Source organism: Apiospora marii (assembly GCF_038362585.1).
Source record: "Apiospora marii strain CBS 49790 chromosome Unknown utg000013l_segment0_segment0, whole genome shotgun sequence".
In the NCBI taxonomy this organism is placed as follows: domain Eukaryota; kingdom Fungi; phylum Ascomycota; class Sordariomycetes; order Amphisphaeriales; family Apiosporaceae; genus Apiospora; species Apiospora marii.
In genome coordinates this window covers 2785792-2798472 of record NW_027117384.1, presented here as the reverse complement: position 1 = coordinate 2798472, position 12681 = coordinate 2785792, and the positions used below count along the sequence as shown (strand labels likewise).

At 52.3% G+C, this 12681-nt stretch overlaps 4 protein-coding genes across 4 annotated transcripts; 1 reads left to right on the top strand and 3 right to left on the bottom strand.

Annotated features, from left to right (window-relative positions):
- Positions 1-2420: 2420 nt before the first annotated feature.
- On the bottom strand, positions 2421-3591 carry PG985_015972 (Pea pathogenicity protein 2; the record flags this gene model as incomplete). Its single annotated transcript, XM_066835738.1, has 2 exons — positions 2421-3253; positions 3414-3591. 2 exons carry the CDS (start codon positions 3589-3591, stop codon positions 2421-2423), a joined length of 1011 nt encoding a protein of 336 aa, XP_066676941.1.
- A 1811-nt stretch (positions 3592-5402) lies between these two features.
- Positions 5403-6407, bottom strand: PG985_015971 (GDSL-like Lipase/Acylhydrolase; the record flags this gene model as incomplete). The annotated part of the gene is made up of 3 exons (XM_066835737.1): positions 5403-5984; positions 6046-6170; positions 6233-6407. The coding sequence occupies 3 exons, from the start codon at positions 6405-6407 to the stop codon at positions 5403-5405; spliced, it is 882 nt and encodes a 293-aa protein (XP_066676940.1).
- Positions 6408-6946: 539 nt separating this feature from the next.
- Positions 6947-7797, bottom strand: PG985_015970 (microsomal epoxide hydrolase; the record flags this gene model as incomplete). The annotated part of the gene is made up of 2 exons (XM_066835736.1): positions 6947-7704; positions 7794-7797. The coding sequence occupies 2 exons, from the start codon at positions 7795-7797 to the stop codon at positions 6947-6949; spliced, it is 762 nt and encodes a 253-aa protein (XP_066676939.1).
- Positions 7798-8518: 721 nt separating this feature from the next.
- PG985_015969 (60S ribosomal protein uL18) lies at positions 8519-9723 on the top strand (the record flags this gene model as incomplete). The annotated part of the gene is made up of 3 exons (XM_066835735.1): positions 8519-8521; positions 8745-8782; positions 8856-9723. The coding sequence occupies 3 exons, from the start codon at positions 8519-8521 to the stop codon at positions 9721-9723; spliced, it is 909 nt and encodes a 302-aa protein (XP_066676938.1).
- Positions 9724-12681: the final 2958 nt, after the last annotated feature.

Below are 12681 nucleotides of genomic sequence, written 5' to 3'. Positions count from 1 at the left end.
AGTCAGTTCTTCAACCACCCCGTGGACCCCAAATTGGCAATGCGGTGCTTTCGTCTCGTTGGTTCCTATCTCGCTCCCCATCTCTCATGACCGCCAGTTCCAAGGAAGCCCGTTCCATGGGATCTGCCCATGCAGCATCACGTCAGGGCTGACAGGGGGCCACCGGGAGTGTCCAGTATTCCAACCCAACCAATCGTGGCTGGTGTGGAGGGTGTGGTTCAACTGCCAGTGCCCAAAATGGTCCAGGCCAAGCTTTTTGGTTAGCAGTTCCGGGCAAAAAACCCATTACATGAAGGACGCCCTCTAATTTAGTGCGCCAGAATAGGGTTCGATCTGCGCTCTGCTGCGCATGCCAGAATTGGAATGCGTACGTAAGTGTTGATGAAAAAGTTGGTACACACAAAAGGGCATCGCGATTTCATAGATAGGGATTGTTCAATAGGATGGAAAGAAACGCTCTCCATCGTATCGTCCCGCAAGAAGTGCACACGCATGAGTGAACCAGCCGTTTAGCCGTGACTTTGCTTGGCTTCGCCTGTGCTGTCTTATCCGTGCAGATAGATCAGATCAGTAACAGCAAAGTTTAGACTGATCGATCAGCCCTGAAGCTTCGACAACGAGATTAACTTTCCTCCTTGCTTGCAGCTTGCTTGCTTGCTTACTGTAGGTGCCTGCCTCCTTACGTACATTAGACGAGATGATAGTATGCAATTACATGTACATACCTCAATGCAGCTTCAGGCATCGCTGCAGATGACGGACGTTAGTTAGATTATGCACGAGTAGAAAAGTAAACAGCACTAACTGGCAAGCCCATTGCGCCGCAATCAATGGTATAGACTCGCATCAATTCGCAATTCAATGAAGGCTGTTGTCGCATTGGGAATGGGACGATTCCAATTAGGACCTCTCAGCGGCTAGGGGTCCCATTTGCCGGAGAGGCCTAATCGAACCGCCAGGCTAGTGGCAGATCCAATACAGTGCAGTGTGTCGACTAGGACGACGTTGGGCAGAATCCTCCGCGAACCGCGAACCGGCACTCCCCTCCTCGTTCCTCCCCAAAGCCACCAATCGTGCAATACGATATATTGGGCCGCATTATGCGAACGAACCCCTACGTGTAAAACTACTCACTACTGTCGTAAGGTGAGTATAGTAACGGCCTAGGATAGGAGGCCACCTCATCCTCCGTGCATGAAAGAAGATCTAGAACCCTTATCCCCATCGTATGTCCTTCTAGCGAGAGATCTAGAGGCTTACTATACCGGGCCCATCCTCGCATACTAACAGCATTTAGGATGGGCGATGGGGAAACCAGACCCCTAGCCAGCTCATTTACGAGAAAAGTGAGGCTGTCGTCGGAGATCACCTCTTTTCCCCGCCGCAGGATCGTGTTATAGTCGACGGAAACCCTACATGCATAGGAAAGCGACCGGCTATAACCCTTCACAGCCCAACCACCGCCAGCCAACCTTTCGCATATCGCGACTGGGTAGGTATGTGCGTACCTCACGCGTCCCAGTTACGAAACCCCACGGAATCGTTTCGAACCCTTACCGTGGCAGAAAAGAAAAAGCTGCCTAGAACTTACTTACTCGCGAGAAAGATCGGATGACTGGGCACATACAAGCTCATGCTTGCAAATAGCAGCAGGTACTAGTAATAATAATAGCTATTGGGAGCTGATCAGCTTCCTTCTCCTGCCTAACTGCCGGAATCCCAAAGCCAGTCGTCGAGGCCCGCCCAGCCATTCATTCATTCAGTATGTATTCGGTCGGCCTCCGATCGCGCCCAGCACGGGAAGCCGCAGATCGCGCCCTTTTTCCCAATGCCCTAGCAGACCCTTCCGGCAGATCCCACTCGGAATGATACTTGATCCTATATGCGCTTTGCGGTGCGGTTATGGTGAAGACTCGGATGTAGCTGGGGCATCCCGGGCCAAACTGTGAGGGGAACGAGACAGGCAAAGAGGGGGAGGAAGAAATGGGAAATGGCACGACCCCTATCAGCGCCATTGGCGGTATCGTCAGAATGGGCTCCAAATCCTCTGCAACTCTTCTGATTTCTCAGAGGGACGAAGTCCTGGCTCTGTGTGCGCTTGTCCGGCAACTTGACTTTGCCTAAGGGGGCAGCCGTGAGATCATGTGGCGGCGACCATTGGCCCGGCCCTCCTCCGAACTGCTTGCTTAAATCCGCACTCCGAACCCCGAACCCCCAAGAACTGAGCGAGAGATCATCGGATAAGTGGCATTCAGGGGGGTGTGTGTGTGTGTGGCCGAAACTGTAATTCATGTTCTATTGATGGAATCATCTACCAGCTACCGCGAACCAATTTTTGTGACCCCCGAGACAACATTCCTTTCCATCACCATCGTGATCTCGTGACGTAGTGACCTAACCAATGGCTTGCAAGTCCTCGCTCAGTGCACGCTCTCAAACCCAATCTCCTGGCCCAGCCCGTTCTTCTCGCAATCAAGCCCGCAGTTGAGAGCCACGGGACCACCCCCATTTCCGTGGTATCCGTTGGTGCTGCTGCCCCCATTAGCAGCCGCCGACGTCTTGACCCTAGCCGCGTCCGCGCGGTCATCCGAAAGCAGCCCCTCGTCATCAACGCCCTTGCGCTTGTTGCTGTTGACGCCATTCTTCTTCGTCGGGGAGCTTAATTTGTCAAGACCCTCGTTGCCGTTGCCATCGTCATCGCAGACCAGGTCCACGTCGTACCCCGCGAGCCACTGCTCCATCTTGCCGTACATGGCGTGCCAGGCGCCGTGGTTGCGGGCCGTGGGCAGGCAGCGCGTGACCGGGTAGCCCAGCCCGCTCTGCGCGGCCGCGAGATGGCGATAGCCCTCGGGGAAGGAAGCCAGCAGCTCCGGATCGAAGGTGGGCGCGCGGTTGCCGTCGACGGGGACGACCTTGTCCTTCTCGTAGAAGAGCTTGACGTACTTGGCCTTCCACTCTCCCCTGGCGCCGGCGGCATCGGGCTGCTTCTTCTCCTTGACGCAGAAGAAGATGAAGCGGCAGTCGCAGTCGACGTCGTATTCGGTCCCCTCGGGGCAGAAGACGTTGGCCTGCGACGCCTGGGTCTTGAAGCGCTGCGTGATGGTCGCCTTCATCTTGCCGATGGCGCGGTCCGGGTGCGACTGCGAGACCTCGACGAGGGTCCCGCACTCGCGGTGCATGATGAAGTCGCCGCGGTCCTTGCCCCGCTTTGAGATGGCGATAAAGTTGTCAACGGTCTGGCCTTTGCTCCAAGCTGTGGTTGGGGTGGGCGGGCATGGCCCCTCCTGTTAGCCAAGTGCAATTGCTGGTTGAATTAATGGTGATGAGGTGTTTTTGTGTGCGTAACTGCGAACTGATGGAAGTTGCCGATAGACAAAGGAGACGGATAGAGAAAGTGGTAGGTTGTTGCTCACTGGTCCAAACCATAGCCTCTTTGCAGAACAGGCCGCGGTAGTTCTTCCATTCTGAAGCATCACGATATACCGGCCATCCCTTGCAGATTTCCGAAACGGCAAACCGCTCCAGGAGATCCTCAGATGAGCCGTTGATGTGGGAGTATTGGTGAACTTGAGCGTCGGCTGAGGTAGTCATTTTGAACTTGGGTCTTGCCGTCGATGATGATACGAAGAGGTAAAGTAGTTATTCAAGGGACTGTGTTTGTCTTAGGGAGTAAGACTTGCTGCCCATCCACCCGACCTCCTCGAGGTTTATATACTCCCGCCCGGAGCTACGATGTCTCTCGGTTGACGTTGACAAGTCCCCAGTACAAGGAAGATGAAGAGGGCCGATCCCCTTCGCCTCCTGGAAGGTCATGGTCCGTCGCCATCGAATGACATTATGTCATAGGTATGCGAGATTGCAATCAATCATTCGGGCCATTCGGGCCATTCGATCCCAGGCCTTGACCAAACTCCTGTTGTCCCCTTACGCAATGACGAGAGACGGGATGTGAGAAGCGAATGGTCAGCAAACAGCCCTGAAGATCCACCAGGTCGAAGCAGGTAAGCGTTTTTTCCTGTCGTCTCAGCAGCCGATTGCTCAGGACCTACGCGAGGAAGAAGAAAAGGGGGGAAGTCGAGACTAATGCGATGATCCGGAGCAGGCCAAGTCACCCTGAGTTGATATTTGAAATTGATAAGGGTGAGTGGTAGTGAGGTCTGCATATGCAGTTGTCTGTCCAATGTCTCACAGGTACGAGTGCTTAACACGTTGTAGGATCGAACGGTGATACACTTTATCTGTCGAGAGCTCATTTGCCATGAGGCAGTGGAGTCACTTTTTCCTTGTACAAGTCGAGAGAGGATTTCAGGGCGTTTGATATCTAGGGATGAATGGGACAAGGGTGCAGCTGTGCTGCAGCCACACACAATTCTCCCCAGGCGGCGAAGTAGCGGTGAAACGGGGTTTGTTTATATGCTAATGTTGCCCATCGCAGCCTCTGAACACCACGGGAGGCTGCCTTCTAGTATGTGAGGAGGGCTCATGGCCGGGTACCAATCCGAGCGTCGCGTATCACCGAGACTTTATCCCCTCATCTGTCAGAATAAGGCCTGTACGATGGGGGCGTGACACGGAGATGCATACCTGCATAATAGGATGATTTTTCGGGAGTTTAGGCACGTTAACGCATTGTTCCCATAGATTCGGTTGATCGTGCTGGATAACACAAACTATTGTGCTCGGGCAACAAGGCGCCCGTTTGGTTACACCACCTGATTGTCAGCCGCAGTGCTTACCTGTTTGGGTTGAAGATAGATACCAGCATCTATCTTACATAACCCAATCTATCGGGAGTGTTTCATTCATTGTTACTCATTCCTTACCTCATAGGTGCATGCGGTTTGCTAGAGTTGTTCGTCTGTGGTATCAAAATAGACCCACACTTCCTTGCATTGTGATCCCGTTGGAGAAGTCGAGACACACCATGAGCGATCTTGGCCAAATCCGTCGTGCTTTCTGCGCCCCTCGTTATCATCCTTGTTGTCGTCGTTGGTCAGGGCTAGACTCGATGGTCAAGTCTCATCACCCGGCAATACCAACATTCTTGCAACCTCGACGCCATGGCGTCTTAAGTTCTGACTCACGGTGTCAATGTCGGCAGCCGAATTGATCTCTGCACCGGGTATCATTCCGGAGCTTGGCGCCGACGTCCAAACCCGGTCATTGTAACTGATGAGGCAATATGATACATCATATCTGATGCCTGCAACAGATGAACACTCCTGCAGATATCTTCACGGGGCGAGCCGGATGTCAATTGCCGGCCTCGGTTGTGCAGGTGCATGTTGTCTGCATGATGTAGCCATGTCTTGATATTGAGTCTATCGCCCTGTAAGTCACAAAAGCTGGTCTGATCTTACCACATCACACCTCACACACAGCCCTATTCTCCACGCGAAGTCTCATTCTTCGTAAATCTTCTCACCCTTGTGGTTCACGGGATTGGTCTTCCTCCAGCCAGGTAGAACGAACCCGGTATCGTTGTCCTTGGGGAAGGGGCCGATGTGCTCCTTCACAGCGTCGAAGAACACGCGATACGCTTGACCGCTCATGTGCAAGCCATCCGGAAGCATCTGCTCCAAGCCGCCCCTGATGCTGCCAGGGTACCCGAGCGGCAGGCCAGCCTTGCTAAGCCCCTTATCGTCCAGATCTGGAGTAGCTGCAATGGCCGCCTCCATGATGGCCTTCTGCAGATCGACCAACACAGTGCCAGGGACATCTGCAGCCACTTGGCGTGCGATATCGGAGTACTTGGCGCTGACAGCCGCTTGTCGAACCGCCTGTCCGTGTTTCTCCTTATCCTGCATCTCGGCCATAATTTCATCCAATGGGGGAGGGGTCACGAGCAGAATCTTAGGATTGTGGGCCGTTATGTTGGGGTGTGTAATGATGGCCTTCAGGTTCGACCTATAATCCTCTTCGTCCACATGCTGAGAGGCAGTGTCCAACTCAAGAGCTGCATCATTCGCTCCGAGTAACACGAGCTAAACGCCTTCGGTCAGACATGGTCACCAAGGAGACATGCTGCCAAGCCGGGGAACTTACCAGATACTCGATCCTTGGAGTGGCCTCGGAGCGCGGCGGGAAGATCTTCTCCAAGTACCTGACTACGTTCTTGGTATTCCAGCCTGAGAAGCCCCTGTTGATCACGTCTAGGCGGCGCATGCACACTGATGATATCAGAGAGTAAGTATACTGAGCAGAGTTCCTGAGTGGCAGTGATATGACGTACAGTCTTGAATGGCACCATGGAAAGAAAACCCGTCCGAGACCTTGGAAGAAAACTGGAAAAGAGAATCTCCAAGCAGGACAAGCTGGTTGTAGATGACAGGGCCTTCAGGGAGCGCCGGCAGAGCAGCTTCGCCGTCGAGGCGGGGTTTCTTGGAGGGGTTCTCTGCAGCGGCCATTGTCTCGGGAGATGCTGGAGAAAAATCTACTCGAGCGTCGAAAACTACAGGTTTCGTGAGGCAGTTCCAGTAGTAGGAGAAAACACTTTTGATTTATTGCTGGTTGTTGAAGGTGTTTGTTGTCGAAGTTATGCGGAGAGATGTTGGTGGGGTGCCTCGACTAGCCAGCTGCGTGACTGCCGCGGTCAAACAGGTTGGGTCATTTACGTAGTAGGTCCACCCAGACCCAGCAATCGCGGGCGTAAGGGCAGACGCTTCACTTACAACCGTTTTCCGCCTCTTGAAGGTATGACCATATAGCAGTCATCAAACATTATCAAGAACTCCATGCCATGGGACCGGGATTTTTGAGGTGCAGCTTCGGAGAGATGCGTAGGAATCCGGTATAAGACTCCCTACCATCCCAAGTCGTCACTGCCTGCTCCTTGCCCCTTAACTAGATTACGAGCATAGTATTCAATGGCTGTTCAGGCTATCGCCGGGGCATTGCTTTATGTATATTCATGAGAAAGAAACCTGAAGCTACAAGGGTATATGATTCAAATCTTCGCTTTGGGACCAACATATCTGGGTTTGATAGGTATCCTGGGATAGTCCCCAGCAAGCTTTAGAGAAGTTATCTTCTCAAGCTCTTCCACGGCTTCGAAAGCCCTGCCCAAGTTGACTTTGATCGTGCGGAACCCGAGCTTCTTGGCCGCCTTCAAGTTTTCCCCTATGTCGTCAAGAAACAAGATGTCTTCAGGCCTGATGCCGGCCTCCAGTCGCAGGGCCTTGCCCCTCTTGTCACCGGAGCGAGACAGAGCGAACTTGTTCACCTCACCAAGCGTGTACTCGTACATCTTCGAGTCCGGCTTGCGCAGTCCGACGTGCGCACTGGACACAAACACATCAAAGAGCTCCTTCACGGGCCCGCTGAAGAAATCCTCTTGGTGTAGGGCGTGGCCAGGAGGAAATACGACGGTGTTGCTGACGGCTGCTATGATGTACCTGCCACTGTCTCTCAGCTTCTTGAGGGCCGGGAACATCCAAGGATCAGGGCCGGTCGAGCTTGACATCATGTAGTTGAACAGCCACTTCGCGTCAATCTTGGGCACCGGCGGCAGCTCCTTTGGCAGGCTTGGGTGCTTGCTTTGCTGGGACTGGTAGAAGGCCTCCCATCTCGAGGCATCATGCAGGTCCTCGCTGAACCCTGCGTAAAAGGCATCATCCATGGGTATCTGACCTCTCTCGATCTTGTGCCAGTGCCCGTTGGGAGCGGTCTTGGAAATGGAATAATTGACCCATCCAGGAGGGATACCTAGGCTAAGTTCATAATCAAGAATAGCTTGGAATGGCGATACCACCTAGGCACCAACATCATTCATCATTAGCAAGATATACACTCACGCATGTTTGTGGTGCCTGAGTAGTCATTTCCCCGGGAAATGCATGTAACTGACTTCACTGGGGTTCATCTTGTGTGGAGAGACGGGACTGAGGGAGCGGATAGCGGGCACTCACAACTACCCCACCGATGTCGAACAAGATGACCTTCGGCTGTGTTATTGAAGCCATATCAGTGTGTTCAAAATGTAAATGGAAGCATTCAAGTAGGGTGGTATCAGAATCAACGCCTGGGCTTGACTGAAGATAGATATGAACAGTTTCTACATGTAGTGAAGGTAGATGGCCAACTCAAGGATTCTGAACGCGGAATCCCCTGTTGAGACATGATGTCCTCGGGACGGGACGACTGAGCCTCGGTTGTTCATTGAATCGTGGCTTGATTGTGCTGGGCCCATCCTAACCAATGTGTGTGGCTTGACGTTTGATGGCTGAAAAATGTGAGGAAGAGGTGTGCTTATCAGTAGACCCATAGTTTATTCCGATAAGAGGTCTCAGGGCCAATCGTACCCAACCGCACTTTCCTCGCCAGTAAATTTCGTGCCCCACCACACTCGTCGCACACCCAAGCCGGGCCAGGGTTGTGGACTTTTTTGCGCCCACAAGCCTGCTTCGCAGAAATTCGAGCTTGAGAAAAACGGCTCCTGTTCCTTCCACTCCATCACCCAACAACCCGCCAACCAGACCAACATTGTATCGTGCACCGGACCCTGACACGAACAGACAAGATGGTAAGTTGATACCGATCCGATCATTCGCTACCTGCGAATCCAATCCGCTATGCCGCAATGCCGATGCGTCCAGTGCAATCAGTGCCAGAAACGGCCCATATTGTATCTGTGATTTTTGTCTCCCACAAAGAGTCTATGCAAGATGCTTCGGAAGCGTGATCTCCATCACCGTACAATCTTCTGAAGCGCAAATTGCTGACTCGAGGTCTATCGTGAATTACAGCCGTTCCAGAAGACTCTCAAGAGCAGCGCGTACTTCAGGTAAGCAATTTTCATACCTTCTTCCAAACCCTCGGGATCTTGGTTGGCTAACTTTTTTTTTTTTCTCCGACAGTCGCTTCCAGACCAAGTACAAGCGCAGAAGATCCGGCAAGACCGACTACTACGCCCGCAAGCGATTGATCACCCAGGCCAAGAACAAGTACAATGCCCCCAAGTACAGACTGGTGGTCCGCTTCACCAACCGCGACATCATCATGCAGATCGTGACCTCCGAGATCACTGGTGACAAGGTCTTCGCTTCCGCCTACGCCCACGAGCTCCGCGCCTACGGCATCGAGCACGGTCTTACCAACTGGGCCGCTGCCTACTGCACCGGTCTCCTGATCGCCCGCCGTGTCCTCAAGAAGCTCGGCCTCGACCAGACCTTCACCGGTGTCGAGGAGGCTGATGGCGAGTACACCCTGACTGAGGCTGCTGAGGAGGACGGTGAGGAGCGCCGCCCCTTCAAGGCCAACCTCGATGTCGGTCTGGCCCGTACCTCCACTGGTGCCCGTGTCTTCGGTGCCATGAAGGGTGCCTCCGACGGTGGTATCCTGATCCCCCACTCCGAGAACCGCTTCCCCGGTTACGACATGGAGTCCAAGGAGCTCGACGCCGAGACTCTGAAGAAGTACATCATGGGTGGTCACGTCGCTGAGTACATGGAGACTCTGGCCGATGATGATGAGGAGCGTTACCGCTCGCAGTTCCAGAAGTACATCGACGACGATGTCGAGGCTGAGGGTCTCGAGGACCTCTACACCGAGGCCCACGCCGCCATCCGCGAGGACCCCTTCAAGAAGGTCGAGTCCGACGCCCCCAAGAAGACCAAGGAGGAGTGGAAGGCCGAGTCCAAGAAGTACCGCGATCAGAAGCTTACCAAGGCTCAGCGCGACCAGCGTGTGCAGGACAAGATGGCTGAGATTCTCAAGTCGTCTTAAACTGACCATTGAGATCGGTTTGGCTTGGGTCGGGTTGCAAAAGGGAATGGCTTCATCCCGGATTTTATGATGGTTTCCGGTAGTTAGGAGTTCACAATCACAAGGCTTCATGATTTGGCAAACACCACATTGATTGCGCTACTTCACCTTGTGTGTCAAAAGAAACCCAAGGCGACGTCCATCGCAGAGGGAAGACAGATGCTTCCAGTAATGATACACATGAACTACTGTGCCCTCGTACGTCCTCTACTATCTGCAGGTGAGGTTATTAATGCATGTTGTGTAATTCTTCCATTGTAACTGTCCATCCCTATGGCAATTTCGACGCGGCAAACATTTCAAATTCGCCTCAATAAAACTTTCAGACACGGACCTGATCGATAAGACTGGGGCCGTCCCGTATCCATAATGCACACTTCCAATTGACCACAATCTACGGCCATCCCAACATATCGCATGCCATGAGGACGCATTAGCTTGCGTACCAAGGTCTTCGAGTGACATTCTGCCGGTGTCTAGAGCAGGGCAACGATTTTCAATCCATATGTAACAGGCCAGGCAGCGAAGGTTTGTGCTTCCATTTCCTGGCGGTGCCAGATATGTGGCTTCATTGTGAAAGCTGCGTTGGAGTTCGCGGAATGCCAGATACGTCGCCCAAGTCTTCACATTGTATATGAGCCCATAGGCAATGTTAGTGATGCCTAGTCAACAAGCACGTAGACAGACCTACACGTGTTGATATGAAGGCCGTTGGTAGCGCCAGTGTCGTGCCATGGCCGAAGATGCCAAGATTGAACACCCACAAGGTATAGTTCTTTCTCGGACTGCTTGTACGCAGCTCTGTTGTTCAAGTTCTGATTCTCTAGGGCTAGGCGGTCTATACTATTATTTAAGGCAGGATATCCATATTATTCTTTAAAGTAAGCAAGGGTTTCCTCGTCCATTCCCTCGGTCATTTCATTGAATAACACTTCCTCCAACGTTTCTAGCTTCCTTCGTACTTCTTCCATACTCCAGATAGCGCTATTAATGGAATCCGGCCGCGCATTATTCTCGTCACTGTCATCCTCATCATCGCCTTCCCGCGATGTCCGACCCATAGGCCCTTCTTCACCTTTGTTATTCCTATCTCCCGCGGCAACGGCGGGCTTCTTGGGCTTCATTCCGGCAACTTTCTCCATGGTAAGATTAGAAGGTCGTGTGACGTTCCCGTTCCCTTCCTCACCGCCGTCGCTCTGCTCGTCGGTGAACGGTAGCCCATCACAGTTCCAAAAACTGAGTATCGGCCCAACCCAATTCTTTTCATAACCATTTTCGTCTCCGTCGCTGTGACTCCTCTCTTTCCGGGACAGTTTGCTACATCTCGCGATGAAGCGCAAAGTACGTAGCAGCTCGCGCTGAGAAGCAGAGTCGAGGAAGGATATCAACATCCACTTGCTGATACGGTGCGCTGGGTTGCTACCACAGTGACTCTGCATTGTAACCAGCGAGGCGAGTAGACCACGTGGCACGGCGGTCACTCCTTTGGTGCTGTGAACAGGAACATGGTCCCTGTGGACTTCCAGTTCGTGTCCGTGGTACGCCGATTGAAGCACTATATCCTCACATACCGAACAGATGAGAGGTTCCTTCTCTTCATGGAGAAAAGTACAATACTTTCCAGGTATATCGAGTCCTCCAATCCAAACATTGGAGAAACACGAGCTGTTGCCGCGATAGTAGCTACTCTCGGATGGCTCCCACGACCGTAAACAGCCGGGTTGCAGTCCAAGGTTGAAATCGTCAAAGTCGGGACACAGTCGCGGAAATATGGCAGAGGTGTAGCCAGCTACTATTAGCTGCTCTTCTATGATTGCTGCTTTGCGACTGCGCTCTATATTTGTTTCCTGGTTTTCGTTTGTTGGTGTTCTACACGTCTCATGGAGTGTTTTGATGGCGTGTGTGAGATCGGGTCGGAATTCTGGATTGCATAAGTCACTAGACTTGAGTATGCCGGCTTCCACCAGAAGCTCTATCAATTCCGTCTGCAATCCCAGGTCTGTCGTCCGGGCGTAATTTTCGTATATCTCCAGATTGTTCGAAGGTCCTGTGCGATTTACAATTAGCTCAGTGTCCAAACATAAGTGATGTAACTACTAATCATATAAAGTAACAAAAAAAAGGGTCATACCGGTAGTGTCACAGAGGTATGGGTGTTGGTGAGACGAGGAGCGAGTTGCTTCTTGTATTGGACGAAAGCGACTAAAGGCGATGCTGTCTGGATATAAAACACGAGACTCGGCTTTATGAAATTGAATCAGATGGTCTCGAAACTCCCGCCACGACCCAAAGCTTTCGTTCAGGTCACACTGGCCAAAGGAGTGTTTATAAACAAGGTGCTTGCCGAAAATATGAGGGTCGTCCAGTGTTTTCATTAAGAATCTCTCATCACAAAACAAACACAGCTCCTCATGAGGAGTGTTTACAGACACGTGCCGAGCGTCGTCGATGCCTGTAAGGATATCACATGTCCACTTCTCTAATGCTTCCGACGAGCTGGTGCCGTGTGTCAGATGCCCGTAAGAATATGTAGAATAGTCCTCTGCAGGATTGGTATTAGATTCTGTAGAGGATCTTTCAAAATCCGAAAGAGGGGTTCGACGGGGAATTGCTGCTTCACTTTCCAAACGAGGGATGAATGCTGATAATGAAGCAGCAATGCTAGAGAGGTTACTGCATATGCTAGCCATATCAATAGAACCGACATTACTGGTTGACGCCCAGTGATCTGTTGGTTCATATCGAGGGCTATCATGCATTAGGCTTCTATGCACTGGGCTCTTAGATGCATACGAACTAGATCCCTGACTGCTGGCATACAGACTTCGGATCTCTTGATCGCGTTGCTCTCGATCTATGCTCATGGTGTCTGACAGGGCGTCGAACCGGTTTTCAAGACTGACTTGAACATCCCGAAGA